At 41.2% G+C, this 16,388-nt stretch overlaps 1 protein-coding gene and 1 non-coding gene across 2 annotated transcripts; both read left to right on the forward strand.

Annotated features, from left to right (window-relative positions):
* Positions 1 to 431: 431 nt before the first annotated feature.
* btbd9 (BTB (POZ) domain containing 9) lies at positions 432 to 13,504 on the forward strand. The gene is made up of 11 exons (XM_036575078.1): positions 432 to 619; positions 2,117 to 2,328; positions 5,121 to 5,484; positions 6,655 to 6,922; positions 7,802 to 8,024; positions 8,914 to 9,033; positions 9,152 to 9,261; positions 10,075 to 10,264; positions 10,922 to 11,029; positions 11,451 to 11,529; positions 12,290 to 13,504. The coding sequence occupies exons 2-11, from the start codon at positions 2,144 to 2,146 to the stop codon at positions 12,455 to 12,457; spliced, it is 1,815 nt and encodes a 604-aa protein (XP_036430971.1). The 5' UTR covers positions 432 to 619; positions 2,117 to 2,143; the 3' UTR covers positions 12,458 to 13,504.
* Positions 13,505 to 15,209: 1,705 nt separating this feature from the next.
* Positions 15,210 to 15,282, forward strand: trnav-aac. The gene has a single exon. It is a non-coding gene; the product is annotated as a tRNA-Val (tRNA).
* The last annotated feature ends 1,106 nt before the right edge of the window (positions 15,283 to 16,388 follow it).

Genomic DNA, 16,388 nt, shown 5'->3' on the forward strand with positions numbered 1-16,388 from the left:
CTTTTTTTTCCTGTACAAAGTATTTTAAAAGCAATATAGTATAGTATAGTGTGTGTGTGTGTGTGTGTGTGTGTGTGTGTGTATGTGTATGTAATGTGTGTGCATATATATTGCCCACCCCCAGCGCCCCGCCAAACACTTTGTAATCTTTACATCGAGTCCGAAGCTTTGGAGTCGACTCTCGATTCCCAAAAGCTTGGGTCGGAGAATCGACTCTTTGTGTGCGTTCTCCCAGCCCCAGTTAATGCCTGTTGAATTTTGTTGTTAATATACTTTAGCTGTTCGCCCATAGTGCCGATGGTTTAACGTGAATGCTCTTTAAAATAAGTAGCCTGATTAATGTTTTTACAGTGATGGCAAAACGAATCTAGAAAAGGAAAAAAGGAAGTTATTGCTAGATTTTCTCCTCGCCACAAGAGGCTCCAGCTACTTTGAGAGGCGTGTTTCTTAAGCTTTTGCCAGCAACGAACTGTAAACACAGCTAACTGGTTAGGTAACCTAGCTCGTTATTTTGTGTCTAGCACGGTTAATAGACTGTATAACATTACCACGTTTTGTGCACCTGAGGTGAAAGAGGCATTGTGAGTGGACTGGACTGGACCCGGACCTTTTCTTTTCGGTAATGTTTTGCTTATTTAGCTAGCTAACCTGCGGTAGTTGGTGGTTAGCTAGGCTAGGCTGAACGACTACGCAAGGTAACGTCAGCTAGACTAGCTAACATTAACTCAGTTACTAACCTCAGCTTAGTAAGGTTAACATAAACAACATAAACTGTGGAGCACGAATACTGGGGTCCTGTGACATTAGAAGCCTGAACCCTCAGGAAAACGTTTGGCGTATTTACACGTTTCGTCTGGTGTTTTATTAGCCGGACTTGTTTCAATGAAGGGAGGGTCCCTGAGGCAGTGGTGGATCCAGAAGTACGTTTTATTCTCATCAAAACTAACTGACTCGTACTCGGAACCTTTTTCTGTCTCAAAGTCTGCCAGGTCTGACCTGAGAGCTGTCATTAGCCACTGTTGATGGAGGTTATCTGTTGTTAGACAACCGCTGTTACAACAGAACCGGTCCGGTCACCTGTCATTATAAGCACGTCATGGATTAAATGACTAGGTTAGCTAATGCGGCCAAAACTGCATTTTGCCATATTAAAGGGAAATTCAACGATTTATTTTTCATTCTCTGCGTTATTTAATCTAGGAAAGTCGTTCAGAGTGGTTTGACTTGAGACGCTCCGTTCTCTGATTTTGTTTACATCTCAATGATTGAATTATGCAGGAATTTCGAAAAATAGGTGGAGTTGCCCTTTAAATAGTTTGTCAAAAACAGTAAACCAATAATAGTTAGACATGCGTTCATTCTTATGTTTGACATAGTAGTCAGTAGCTTTGGTCTTAGCACTGGTGTCTTATGTATTAGGAAGCTGTCTGTCACTTATAAAGCTGTGACTGTTCATATTTTGCCTAATACGCACTTGGCTCCCTTTTGGAGTTGTAGTGGACTTTTTGGTTGTAGAAGCCATTATTTCACTTATGTCTGTAAAAAAGTGGTTCTTCAAAGGTTCTTTGGTAGGGTCTAAGGCAGTGGTCGCATATAGAACTGTGACAACTCAGAGAACTGTTTGAATGCTGAAATTGATATTCTCTATGATGGAAAACCTGTTGTGTATGGCACTTTAAAGAAAACTTTAAGTCATTTTTTGGTGCTATACAGAACCCTCTTTTGCTAAGACTGTGTGGATGGCACGATGTAGGGAGTCGTATGAATCCGTAGTGGGTCTTTCTTTAGTGGAGCCTACACTGTTTTGGTGGGTCCGTCATGTAAATCAGTCTAGGGTATTATACAAGGAGTCATATGAATCTATATTTGACATGTAGGATGCTATTTGGATGTACAAAGCATTGTTTCATCTATGTAACACACTATATTAGGACCAGGGAGCCATCTGTTGTGTCATCAGTGGCACGCTTACTGTGATTATAGCCTTATGCGGTGCTATTAGGATTTCCTTTGGGGAATGTACGTTATTCGGAATGTGCCTATGTAGTTATAGCAAGCTGCAATTTTCCAAATGAATTCACAGCTGTCATGTTTGTGAAACGTGGCAACTTTACAGATGTGACCACAATCCCTTGCGGCGGCCATGAGTGACAGCCACCCTCTTCGGCCGCTGAGCTCCGCGGCTGAGATCGACCACCTGCACCTACTCTCCGAGCAGCTGGGCGCATTAGTGCCAGGCGAGGAATACAGCGATGTCACTTTTGTGGTGGAGGAGAAGCGATTCCCTGCACACAGAGTGATTCTGGCAGCTCGCTGTCAATACTTCAGGTAATTGCCTCAAATTGTCATGTAATGTAGATGGAAGAGTCTTAATTTAGTGTCTATGTGATGCAGTTAGAACTCTAAATTCATCAGACTATGTCTTTGCACACAGTGTAAATACTATGTTTAACTGAATTGCAGTCTATTTACCCTTCCTTTCATGTCCAGATAAGATCCAGATAAGGTTTATCCACGTGCCGTTTACACCTGGTGTGTTTCTGTTAGAGAGATAGAAATCTGATTTGCTTTTCCAGTTGTGACCTGAAAGAATTCTCTTCCGCAGTCTGCTGAAATGATGAGAGCAGAAATTTTGTTCCATACAGTTATACTTTTAATAATAATAAGAAGGGAAGAACCTTTTTTTCTCCAAAAAAATATTCCTCCGTAAAAACAGTAACTTTTAAGGTACGCATAAGTCATGTCAGTATCTGCAAATAGTTGCTTAAAAAAATCGACATCTGCTAGATGTTTAGATTGACCAATATTTCAAACTGATTTGATGACATATTTATTGTACTCTAGGAGACGTCAATGCTGTGCTATGTTTTTCTGCATCTGTAACCCTACAGACGTATACTATATTGCCAAAAGGATTCACTCACCCATCCAAATCATTGAATTCAGGTGTTCCAATCACTTCCATGGCCACAAGTGTATAAAACCAAGCACCTAAGCATGCAGACTGCTTCTACAAACATTTGTGAAAGAATGTGTCGCTCTCAGGAGCTCAGTGAATTCCAGTGTGGTACCGTGAAAGGATGCCCCCTGTGCAACAAGTTCAGTCATGAAATTTCCTCACTACTAAATATTCCTCAGTCAACTGTCAGTGGTATTATAACGAAGTGGAAGCGATTGGGAACGACAGCAACTCAGCCACGAAGTGGTAGGCCATGTGAAATGACAGAGCGGGGTCAGCGGATGCTGAGGTGAATAGTGCGCAGAGGTTGCCAACTTTCTGGAGGGTCAATCGCTACACACCTCCAGTCTTCATGTGGCCTTCAGATTAGCTCAAGAACAGTGCATTGAGAGCATCATGGAATGGGTTTCCATGGCCGAGCAGCTGCATCCAAGCCTTACATCACCAAGCGCAATCCAAAGCGTTGAATGCAGTGGTGTAAAGCGCCGCCACTGGACTCTAGAGCATTGGAGACGTGTTCTCTGGAGTGACGAATCACGCCTCTCCATCTGGCAATCCGATGGACGAGTCTGGGTTTGGCGGTTGCTAGGAGTACGGCACTTGTCAGACTGCATTGTGCCAAGTGTAAAGTTTGGTGGAGGGGGGATTATGGTGTGGGGTTGTTTTTCAGGAGTTGGGCTCGGCCCCTTAGTTCCAGTGAAAGGAACTCTTAATGCTTCAGCAGACCAAGAGATTTTGGACAATTTCATGCTCCCAACTTTGTGGGAACAGTTTGGGGATGGCCCCTTCCTGTTCCAACATGACTGCACACCAGTGCACAAAGCAAGGTCCATAAAGACACGGATGAGCGAGTTTGGTGTGGAAGAACTTGACTGGCCTGCACAGAGTCCTGACCTCAACCGGACAGAACACCTTTGGGAAGAATTAGAGCGGAGACTGCGAGCCAGGCCTTCTTGTCCAACATCAGTGTCTGACCTCACAGATGTGCTTCTGGAAGAATAGTCAAAAATTCCCATAAACACACTCCTAAACCTTGTGAAAGGCCTTCCCAGAAGAGTGGAAGCTGTTACAGCTGCAAAGGGTGGGCCAACATCATATTAAATCCTAAGGATTAAGAATGGGATGTCACTTAAGTTCATATGCGTGTGAAGGCAGATGAGCGAATACTTTTGGCAGTGTAGTGTATGTTATATTTCTCATTTATACAAATGTGAGTAGTTGTACTTTTACTGTCTACATTTTATAAATGTTTTTGTATCAGCATAAGCACACAGGTGCATGAAAAGTATCAAAAATCGGCATTGGCTTACAGTTCCCAAGTTGGTGCATAAAAGAACACTTACTGTGCTCAAGTCATCAGAAACTGTTATTTTGTCTTCTGTAATTCATTTCTGTGTACTGTGGTGATAGAGTCCCTTTAGAGAGGAAAAGATTTCTTATGTCCCTTTAAGAAAAAGAATTTACACTTGGCCCAGCTGCATTTCCGGTGCATCTGAAATCATAGCAATCTGTCTCCAATATGTCCTGTTTGCATTTTTTTCCATGTTAAGATAGGTACCTGATTAGACCAAGATATTTGAAGGGGCTACGTGTAAATAGGCTCAGTGGTGCAGTTGGTGCTCAACACTCATCATACTGTGTCCTTCTTGAGCAAGTTGAAACATGTAAAAAAAGGCTCTGTCCCCCTTACAGAGTTAAAATGGCAAAAATCCAGCACAATGTTTTTGTGATAGAAGTGTGATAGAATTGTTTTTGAAAGCTGTGTGAGCACAAATGTATGCTCTTCAAAACAGGTTTGAGTCATTTTCATATGTGGTTCTAGATCGGATACATATTCTGTATGTGGCAAAGGACAGTAATCAGATTGGTCAGACCATTTTTTTTTTTTTTAATTTTTAAAATTTTAATTTTACATTACAGTTCACTATGTCTGTGCACATCACTGTGGTCATTATCCAGGGTTGTAATGTCAGCAGTGGCTTTAACTTGATTGCAAAAGACTGCAAGCGGGTCTGTCCAGGGCAGGACTATGTTCATAGTTGTGGCTTTAAAATATGGATGTAAACCATCAAGGCAGAAAGATCAAATTAAGTGACAAGTCTTGTAATTGTGGGTTCTCACCATAATCTGTTTTACCCCTTTTCATTTTCCCCCTTGTCAGAGCTCTGTTGTATGGCGGGATGAGGGAGTCTCAACCTCAGGCAGAGGTCCGTTTGGAGGAGACTCGAGCAGAAGCCTTCTCCATGCTCCTGCGGTACCTTTACACAGGCAGAGCCAGTCTGAGTGAAGCACGAGAGGAAACTCTGCTGGACTTCCTGGGCTTGGCACACCGCTATGGCCTCCAGCCACTAGAAGCTTCTACCTGCGACTTCTTGCGCACGCTGCTGAACACGCGGAATGTGTGCTTGATATTTGATGTGGCCAGTCTGTACTGTCTGAGGGGCCTGGCTGAGGCCTGCTGTGCCTACATGGACCGTCATGCTGTAGAGGTACTGGAGACGGATGGCTTTCTTACCCTCTCGAAGGTGAGTAGCACAGTGATTATTTGAGAGAATAGAGGGAGGTTATGGTAGTGGAGGCCACGTGTCAGACTCCTGTCATCTACTGTAGATTTTACCATTCTACTTCATTAAACATGCTCAGCTCTGCAGAGCTGTGGCCCAGAAGGAACCCAGTTGAACACTCCTCTTTTAAGCAGAAGGCTTTATCCGGCCTTCTCCCTAGACTTTTCACTCTAGACTGTGTTCTCACAGTTTAACTGCCCCACCGGTGGACATTGCTTAGCTAATTTATATACTTTTTTATTTAACAGGGACACACATTAATCAGCATCAATTTTTCATAATATGCCAGATTTTGCCAGATGGCTAATTTTCATCTGCAGTCCCTGGGCTGGTTGATATTAATATTAAAAGTAAACAGTGCTTCTCACATAGGCAAAATCAATAGTCACGAGACAGCTTTAAAAAGTGCTTAATTACAAGCATTAATGACTACCTCATGCAGAAAGATCAAACGATCCAAAGCACAGATGCACACACACACAGAAAAAGAAGAGTGAACACCAATGTCTGTGGGCTTGCACACTTGCGCTTTTTATCTTTTAATCAGAAGAGTCCATTCTCTGACTACAAATCATCCAACACTACCTAAACATCACGTGGCACAACAGAAGTTGCAATTTGCATGGATACATGCTACTTCTATTATTATGGTAGCATGAACCTTGGCACACAAATTAGGCTAACTTTAGAGACAGATTTTTTGTCAGATGCTACAGCCCTGTTCCAGACAAAACTTTAGTCGTGCTTGACTGACTACTATTAGAGCCACCTAACCCTAGTAGTGTACACATGAGCCTGTTGTCCTTGTTAGTTTACCAGAAATGTTCAGATCTTGCCATTTTTGTATGGAAAAACTGAAGGGGCGACTGACGAAAGTCTTTTATATACTTTATATCGACACTCAAACCTTTGGAAAAGTCAGCAAAAGAAAATGTAAATCACGGTGTAGACAAAAACTATTCTTCATAGCAAGACACTTTGTAAATAGTAAATAGCTATTTTAAGTTAACACAGTCTTTAAAAGCTGGATTTTTTACCTTTAATTGAGAGAGGGGGAAAAAATGAACAATTTCAGAAAAAGGTCAAATGTTTTTGAATGATGAGCAGTGTATTTCTCTGTCTTCTCCCCAGACTGCCCTCCTAACGGTAGTTGGGAGAGACTCGTTTGCTGCAAGCGAGAGGGAAATTTTTCAGGCCCTCTGCCGCTGGTGCAGGCACAACGGTGAGGGTCCAGCTGTGCATGAAGTGATGTCAGCCGTGCGGCTTCCCCTAATGAGCCTGTCCGAGATGCTGAATGTGGTTCGTCCGTCTGGCCTCCTCAGCCCTGACGACCTGCTGGATGCTATACAGACCCGCTCGGAGAGCAGAGACATGGACCTCAACTACCGCGGCATGCTCAGTCAGTCTGCTCTGCTTTCTCTCTGTGTTCTAGCACTTAACTTCATGCTCAGACTCATATCAGCTATGGTACTTGCCACTCTTTTGATTGTTTGAGGGCACATGGCATAGAAAGGCCCATGAAGACAGTGAGTAGACTAGGAATGGGTGTATTTATTTGCATATATGAAACAATATAGGTGTCCATTTCCTCAATAGGGTATTCATCATCAGCTCTATTCTTAACAGGCATGTGGGCTTTGAAATCATGTAAATTTTAAATAAAGTTTTGACGGAATGTGCAACATAGAACCACAGATAATGTGTGCAAGGCCAGTTTTGAGCACCAGTGCCAGCGCTTTCAGCTTTTTACACATTAGCATGCATTATAAGTAGCACAGCAACTGCCTTAAGCTCATTACACCGCAGTACACCCATAAAACCTTGTCACGATCCCAGCTCACAGCAGACATTGTTCAGTACAAAAATGCTTTGACTCAGTACAGAGTAGCCTGATTTAATGATTAACCTCATTGTTAAGGCAGTATGTTAAGGTCATTTGAATTTACTGAATGTATAAAGACTTTGAGACTATAAAGGATATGAAGTGTACCATTTGAAGGCAAAATGACACAAACCTAGATTGTTAAATTAAAATAATATAAAAAGAATAAGATCTGCTCAAACATTTCAAGCACTACATTTTTTTTTTATCCCTTAGGCATATGATGATGTGTTAGCCTATCTAAATAACGTTAGAGCTAGAGTATTACATTGAACTTTCAATACATTCTGCCGTACTTGGTCTCGATTGAAAAATGATAGACTCATAACTTAATAGTGGTATACCATGCATTTATTGCTAGTTCTGTAATTGCCCCATCCTGTTTTTTATGTGTAGTCCCAGAGGAAAACATAGCAACTATGAAGCATGGAGCCGTGGTGGTGAAGGGGGAGCTGAAGTCTGCTTTGCTGGATGGAGACACTCAGAATTACGACCTGGACCATGGTTTCTCCAGACACCCCATAGAGGAGGAGGGCCGGGGGTCTGGCATCCAGATCCGCCTGGGCCAGCCTTCCATCGTCAACCATATACGCATGCTGCTGTGGGACAAAGACAGCAGGTAATCAGAGCATCCTCCAAGAAGAGCTCCATCGCCATTCATATGACTGCTGAACAGTTCACATAATATTACTGGGTTGATCCCCTCAGATCAGATCACCAAATAGGATCTTTTACTATGTGGTCCTAGATTAGAAACACGTTCTTTACTGACCATGTGGCTGTAAATAGAAAATAGAATCAGATCAGAATTCAGTGAAAGCTATGGAATTATTTTACTTTTTCCACCTTCCACCTAATCATAAAGAGCTAACAACCTGTTAGCCAACATCCACAGCAAAAATCTTTGTCTTATCCTGTAGTAGGGATGGGCAATATAATGATACTTTATCATTATCCTGGTAAGTTATATCATTATGTGCTTTTCTAAGTATGTTGTGGATATCATTAGTAATTTTAGACAAAGATGGTGATTTGGACTGAAATCACACTCAGGTTGCATGTTAATCTGACTCACACCTTCACTCACACTCGCCTTTTTAAATTGGGACAGTCAACCTTAATGTGGTACATAAAAATAGCTTTCATTTTCAACCTTACATGTGTGACTTTTCCTGTCAGATTTGCTGTAAAATCAAGTAAAATATGATATTTTTTTGTTTTTGTTCATTGGATTTTATTGATTTTGAAAATGTACACGTAGTGGTCTGATAGATATGGGTCTGTGAATAGTCAAGGCCTAAAGATCATATCTGAGCAAAACAATGTAAATTGAACAGTAAGGCCTGTAATGTGAGTGCAGCCAATTTGACCTCTGCTATCAAATCAAACTGACAGCAACAAACTCTGAAAAGACTGAACACTGAATGCCATGACACGAGATCGAACACACCACACCATGGCAACTATAGACAGCAACAGTCAAACTGAGCCTCTTTTGCTCTCTTTAGATCCTACTCCTACTACATAGAGGTCTCTATGGATGAGCTGGACTGGGTGCGTGTGGTAGATCACTCCAAGTTCCTGTGTCGCTCTTGGCAGAATCTTTATTTCCAAGCACGGGTCTGCAGGTTAATATCATTATACTTTGTCATTTATATAGTTCTACTTGAGCAATGAAGATTATCATTCTTGGTATGTCAGGTTAAGATGCTTTTATTGAATGCGTTTGTGTTTTGTGCAATGCAGATTTATCCGTGTTGTTGGGACGCACAACACTGTCAATAAGGTCTTTCACTTAGTGGCTCTGGAGTGCATGTACACACAGCGTCCTTTCATCCTGGAGAATGGCCTAGTAGGTAATGTGGCTGCACTTTTGCTGCTGTTTGAAGCTTTATTAGCACCATGAAGTATTGCACAAAATAAAGAGGCTCAGCGAAAAATCTGTTTAACACAATTTTCCCCTTTACTAAAGAAGCAAAAATGGCAAGACATTTTAGCTTTTTTAGTTTTACACTGTAGGGCTAACCACAAAATGGACAAAAAAAAGATGCTGCTTTTTTTTTAACACTACATATTTTTTCTATGCAGCATATTTGTGACCATTTTTAATAGATAGCAGGATGGTCATACTGTGTCAGAAACGAGCAACTATATTTGGGACAGCTAGATGTGGTTTGAGAGAATTGGGTGATTTAAACATGCATTTTGCATGATACTAATCTGTAGGGTATAAGGTCCCATTACTGATTATCCACTGACCTAGCCAATTAGCCAATGAAATACAGTTGTCTATAGAACAATAGACAAAACTACATTGTATATCTGAAACAGTAGTAGCAGCCATGTTTGAATTATGTTCTTACATTTGTCCATTTTGTTTAGATTAGCATTAACATTATATATTGGCATTATATTTGCATACTCAGTAGTCAGCCTTGCTAGCCTTCAGATCATTGGCTTCAGTACAGAAGTAAAGAAGCGAAACTTCAGGACACTACGTCTTGGCTAGTGGATGATTACATTTGCCAAACTGTTTCTTTAATGAGTGGATAGCCTGGAGTTGAAACAACTCTAAAATGAAAAAGAAAATCTTCCTCAATTGTTATCTCAATAATTAACCATCAATGACAAGGATCTTTATATAACTCAGTCCGTCTTTTCCCCCCCAGTCCCCAGTGAGAATGTTGCAACAGTGCAGGCATGTGCAAGTGTAGTGGAGGGAGTGAGCCGCTGTCGAAACGCCTTGTTGAACGGGGATATCAGCCATTACGACTGGGACTCGGGCTACACTTGCCACCAGCTGGGCTCCGGGGCCATTGTCATCCAGCTTGCTCAGCCTTACATGCTCAGCTCCATGCGGTATGATTATTTCATGCGTCTGTAAGAGAAGTAATGGACACCATACAGTCTACTGTAGTCACACCGCAAGTCAGAAATATAATAGTTTTTGTGCAAAGTTACTTTGTATGTATGTACAAAGCTTGTGCTGATTTTTATGGTGCAGTCAGATACCCTGCCAGAAGTAATGGTTCACAGCATAGTTTGTAGTTAATTTCACCACATTTTGCATCCAGCAGGCTTATTTTGTAAACATGTAGTTTATGAATTAACTTGTTTATGATCAAGCGAGATGGGAGCGTACATTGCTCAGAAAGTTAGTACAGTGCTTTGACAGCAGCATATGGCACAGCAGGGTTGCTGGAGCCTTCAGTATAATTTCATAAATACAAGTTAGCTAATTAAAAAGTCATGTAATGTGATTACAGATGTTTTCAAAAATATATTAGTACTAACTAGCTCAGACTAGCCTTGCATCTCAGAGACTGCTGTGTATTACTGTGGGTACTGAAGCTGACACACATTTTTTTTATACACATACAGTTTGTTAAAATCTTTTTTCATAAAATTGGCCAGTTTTTTTTTTAATTACAGATTATGCTAATACTTGAAAGGGTACAGTGAGAGAATGAGTAAACAGAAATATTTACTAAGATGTGTCTTTCTGTCTGTGTGTAGGCTGCTGCTATGGGACTGTGATGAACGAAGTTATAGTTACTATGTGGAGGTGTCCACTAACCAGCAGCAGTGGGTCAGAGTGGTGGACCGTACTAGAGTGGCCTGCAGGTTGGGTGTCATTTCTTTGGCTCATCAGCATTCTTAGTTAACGATCCCTGCGACATCTCTTTCTCATAAAAGCACAGTTATGTAAAATCAAGCGCATTTTAAACCAGAAGCGGTAACTTTGCTGTTTGTGTTTGGCTTGGAAGCCGTATACAAAGCCAGTGCAGCTATAAGTGCAGTCTATTTTTGCTGCTAGCTATGAGTGGCATATCACTAGAAATGTACAAAATGCTTCCACAGTGGTTTTCATTCATGACTGAATTGTAAATAAAAGCATCATAGAGGTGTTCCACTTTGCCACCCACCTTCCGTTAGCCTAATTTGTGCTGTAGACATGTTTTTTTATTCTATGATTTCATGATTTATTTTGTTCAATCATTTTGTGGGCTGATGATCACTGCCTCTGTCTCTCTTATCTCTGCAGGTCGTGGCAAACCTTGCAGTTTGAACGACAGCCTGCCTCCTTCATTCGCATTGTCGGCACGCATAACACAGCCAACGAGGTACGAGCCAGTCAGAGTTGTCATTTGTGTCTACCATGTAGATTACCTTGTATGTATATTTTCTCTGATAGTAAGACCAGATATTATTTGGGTGGTGGACCATTCTCAGCAAACTGACTTGGTAGTGGCATGGTAGTGCAGTGGGATGAGTGTGTCAGGCACAGTGACGTTTGTGGGATTTTCATCTGGTAGTCCGCCACCATAATCATGTGCGGTCAGTGGTGGTTCTGTGGTGGTTCTTTTCCATTGATGAAGAGGGGTAGAGGGTGGCTGACATATGTGCAGCAACAGATGGGTTTCAGTCAGCACCTTTAACCCTAGGAAGTGCACCTATATGGTAGATGTGCCTGTTAAAGTAGCCAGGTTTCTTCTCGAGTACTACTTAGCCTGCACATTTTAGTCTTGTCTCACATCACTACAGCTGAGATGTTTATTAGCTGATTAGTTGAATCAGGTTAGGCTCCAGGACCACTGACTTGGATAAAACATAGAACACACTAAAATGAGCATCCAGTCTAATCTATAAAGGGCCGGAGTGGCCGTGGGTTTTCATTGCAGCAAAGTGTGAGCACTCTTGATCAGTTGCTGCAGACATAGCCCAACTCATTAAACAAGTGGAATCAGCTGTACTCCTGCTTGCTTGGAATGACAACCTGCAGCCGCACTGGCCCTTTGCGGATATGACTGGACACCTCTGCAATAAAGCAAATGATCAGTGTGTTTGTATCCACTCTCTTCCTTTTTCTCCCTCTCTCTCCAGGTGTTCCACTGTGTGCACTTTGAGTGCCCTGCTCAGCGGGACAGAGAGGTCAAAGAAGGCAGTCCCAGTCCAAACCAGTCCAATCCAGATTACAGTTCCCAGCATGCTCAGCACTCCTGTCCCCAGGGCCTATCCCAGAGACCCTCCACTTCTTCTTTGCACTCATAGAAATGTGATTCTTACACGCTGCTTGCTCAAACATGCACGACACAGTACAAGCACCAGTGTAATAATTTTGCATCCTAGCATCTTATGTGCTGCTAATGATAATATATTTATAATAAAAATACTTATGATGTTGGCAATGATGATTGTATTATTTTAATATTTATGAAGAAGGTACTGTATGTAATAATACATGCTTAGTTTATCATATTTCGTCAAGCACAAAATAAGCATAGCCCTTTTAAGCTGACTTGGTTACACCAGGTTCTAGTCTTTCATATTTTTCTCTTGACAGATTTTCTGGAAGGATCTGTTGTCTTTTTGATGTTAGGAACAAAATTACTGAGAACATTAATGATTCTGTCTTGAGACTCTCTGTCACCCCAATGAGGCTCACCACAGTAAGCATTAACTCTCACTTTCAGTAAACTCTAAGTGCCGTCATAAACTGTTTTTTGGTGTTTAAAAGTGGCTGTCGTGATTTACTAAACAGGCAAAATGAGGCTTTAAGCGCCTGTGAGGTTAAAGGGCCTTTCTCTGCTCTTTTGCGCTTTTGCTTAATTACATATGCATTCATAAGAGTTTCCCTCTCAATGTGCAAAATACTGAGAGGAGATTGTAATAATGAATGACCTACACCAATTTATCAAGGGTAATAGTAAATATTGACTGTGTGCTGTTTAACATCTCGGAAAAACTTGTATTATTTTTGGCACTAACATGGCTGACATGCTCAGAGAGAAATTAGTTTATCAGACTTTTTTTTTTTCAGCAGATAAAAAGCACTTATAAATGCTTGCCATGTCACATTATAATTTTAGGAAAATGAAAATGTTCATTATTTTGAACATTCTCTGTAGATATACTGTCGGTACACTCTCAGTAATTTGCACCGCCTTGAATAAATCTGCCCCTAAGAAGCAAACAGCCAGCAAGATGTACTTCAGACTTTTCTGTGCCGTCAAATAGGCAGAAGGGTTATTATTGTAAACTGATAGTCGTATAGCAAAGTGAATATTATTCATAAACTGAAATAAAAAATGTAATTGGATGAAACACTGAAATTTCAATGATTATTTCCAATAAGTTCCAGTTTTCATTAGTTTTTCTAATGAATACACATTAGACCTTCTTCACCTCCAATGCACTGATAGTGTTTTCTGGCTGTGATTATAGAAAAATCTCCAGGACTGTATCCTGTACAGTCAGCACACTACTCTGAAGCAGCCTCTCCTTTTCTCAGAAGGCTTTATATTGCTGTGAGGATTTGACTGCATTCTGCCAACAGAGCATTAGTGAGGTCAGGTTTTTGATGCTGGATGATTAGTTCTAGATCACAAATGCCACTCTGGCTCATCCCAAAGGTACTGGGTGGTGCTCCATCACAGAGAATGTAGCCACACGTACCTCAGCATTGGCTGGAGAAGTTATCAAGCTCCCAAGAATTGGGCTGTGGAGCTTTTTTTTTTAGCTGACACTTGGCACTGGGAATGGTGACTTTAGGCTTGTATGGCTGCTCTGGAGCATGCTATTCTATTGGCAGTTTTTCAGCAATGGAGAGTTTCCCAGCCTAACTTACCATACTTTACAATCTACCATCCTTTGCAGTTTTGATTTCTAATTTCAAGGCTACCAAACTGTCCTGCAATTCCAATTATTTTAATATGACTTACTGAGCCTCCATTATGGGCTTGAACTGGTCACTAACGCTCCTCCTTTAGAGGTTTCTTACTGCAGGTTTCCAAATCAAATTTAACACTGCCTTCAAGCCCTTGTTGGAAATATTATAATTACAAGATGAGTGCAAATGGACGCCACCACAGTGCCTTAAATAGTAGTAGAAAAAGCTGGGAGCGTTATTCTGAAAGTCATGATGGCCAGTTGTATTTGTATTGTAAACTTATTGTATTTTAAATATTCAGCAACCACACGTGAACACCGCAGTCTTTTTATTCTTATCCAGATGAGAAAATACTGGGATGTAAGCATATGAGATAGCCCTGCTGGTGACATCCCCTGGCATTGGGAACGAGATCATGCCTTATTAAGCTGTGGGAACAACGCTTAATTAATTATCTAATTACCCATGCCTTGTTTAGTCGTGTCTACGCATTAGGGTCTGGTATCCATGCATTACTAAGTCGTGGCCACGACTTAATTTGCTCGTTCCAATGCCTTACAAGGTCGTGGCCACGCATTACTTTCATATGTACGGGATGTCACCAGCAGGGCTCCATAAATATGTGCCTCTTTGGTGGCCTATTGCTGCCAAGTCGTTATTACGAGATGTTATGTCGTAATTCTGAAAAAGCATCTCGTAATTAAGATTAAAGATGAAGTCAAACAGCATCTAACGGTATCCTGTTTGGTTGGCTACAGATGTTATGGCGCGGGTGCAACGGTGTTTATAAAAAAAATAAATAAATAATAAAAATAAAAAAAAGATTTTGTGCGATTTTATCTTTCTTTTTGAATTAGAATAAAACAAAAAAAGTCAGACATTCAGTCACCACGTCTGTGAGGAGGAGTTTGGGCAGAAAGTGAGCAGCAGGTGAAGTGACGTGTTTGTACACAAAATTTCTGAATACTGATTCTGTCACGTACTTTATTCGAAAACCACAACATCTAGAAGAGATTTCACCTTTTCTGAAGCTACAGCTGCTCAGGCTGTCTTCTTGTGCTCAGTAACCCGGGTTAAGAGGCTCAGTTCTGCTCTGATAGGGTTGGGGAGGCGGGCAAGAGGTCGTGTGTACAGGTTTCCGTAGTGTAGTGGTTATCACGTTCGCCTAACACGCGAAAGGTCCCCGGTTCGAAACCGGGCGGAAACACGTTTTCCTTATTGTACAAGTGTGTGACAGTTAAAACGACTAAATGCATGCAGAGATTGGAGAAGTACTGCCGCCTTCGATTTTCAGGCGTTACGTTGGCGTGTAGGGAGCTACTTTAACGTGACTTTATATCGGTCCCCGTCGAGTGCGTGCGAGGAACCGGCCTGACGCAGGACTAAAGCGTAGTTAAAGACGAATCTATCAAGCGAATTTGTTTAAAGCTTTGATCAGAACGTGATCTGTTTTTATCTGTGGAACAATATAGTCATACACAACAGCTGAACATCTCCGTCTTGCTCCCAGAAAAGACAACGTAAAATGTTTTCAGTGTAAAATGGACTTCAGGCTCCACAAGATGGCGCACGTCGACAAGCAGTCGCCTTTCACGGCCCCTTAAATTCAACGTGAAACGATGCGAATCTTCAACAGTTCACAGTTAAATCTGAATTTCCACCAATTTGAAAAAAAAATCCTCAAAAATTACGTCATTGAGGTGTAAACAGAGTCATTCAGAGTGGTTTGATGTGACGTGGTTCATTGCAGAGAAACTTAGACTGATTTCTTTACAGTGGTGTTGATAGGAACCAAGGGTCACAATGTCTACAATACAAATATGGCCAGTTTATTTACTATCCAAAACCAGTGACCCTACACTTGTCTTTGAGTATTTATATGGAATGCTGATGATGGTAAAATAGTAATAAATCTGAAAAAAGAAGCTTTCCTTGGGGACTATTTTGCCTTACAACACCCTGCATGTATCCCTCCACCATACATGGATTAAAATAAACGGATTAACGTACATTTTAAGGCAAAACTTTATCACAAAACTATCGTAAAACAATGTGTTAGACATTCTGCAGCATATATCTAACCATTCCATGCAATAACTTTTTGTGAGAGAGCTTTCAGAGGCATAAAACTCTTTAGATGTCTGATTCCTATCAACACCACTGTGAGACCACTTTAAGATATGATGGCAGTGTTGTTATTTAGTTTTCTTTTGAGCTCAGATACAGGCCGTAACTGAAAATAAGCCTATATTTCCTGGGGTTAAAAAAAAAACAAGTTCAGGGATCCTCCCTGCCTTCACTTCTCTGTACTCC

Source organism: Colossoma macropomum, unplaced genomic scaffold (assembly GCF_904425465.1).
Source record: "Colossoma macropomum unplaced genomic scaffold, Colossoma_macropomum, whole genome shotgun sequence".
In the NCBI taxonomy this organism is placed as follows: Eukaryota; Metazoa; Chordata; class Actinopteri; order Characiformes; family Serrasalmidae; genus Colossoma; species Colossoma macropomum.

What these genes read in the sequence shown, in the direction of transcription:
- btbd9 (XM_036575078.1), top strand. Translation starts at nt 2,144, where the DNA reads ATGAGTGACAGCCACCCTCTTCGGCCGCTGAGCTCCGCGGCTGAGATC. An exon ending in TTCCAAGCACGGGTCTGCAG is followed by an intron (nt 9,034 to 9,151) that starts GTTAATATCATT and finishes TGTGCAATGCAG; the next exon opens with ATTTATCCGTGTTGTTGGGA. An exon ending in CGCATAACACAGCCAACGAG is followed by an intron (nt 11,530 to 12,289) that starts GTACGAGCCAGT and finishes CTCTCTCTCCAG; the next exon opens with GTGTTCCACTGTGTGCACTT.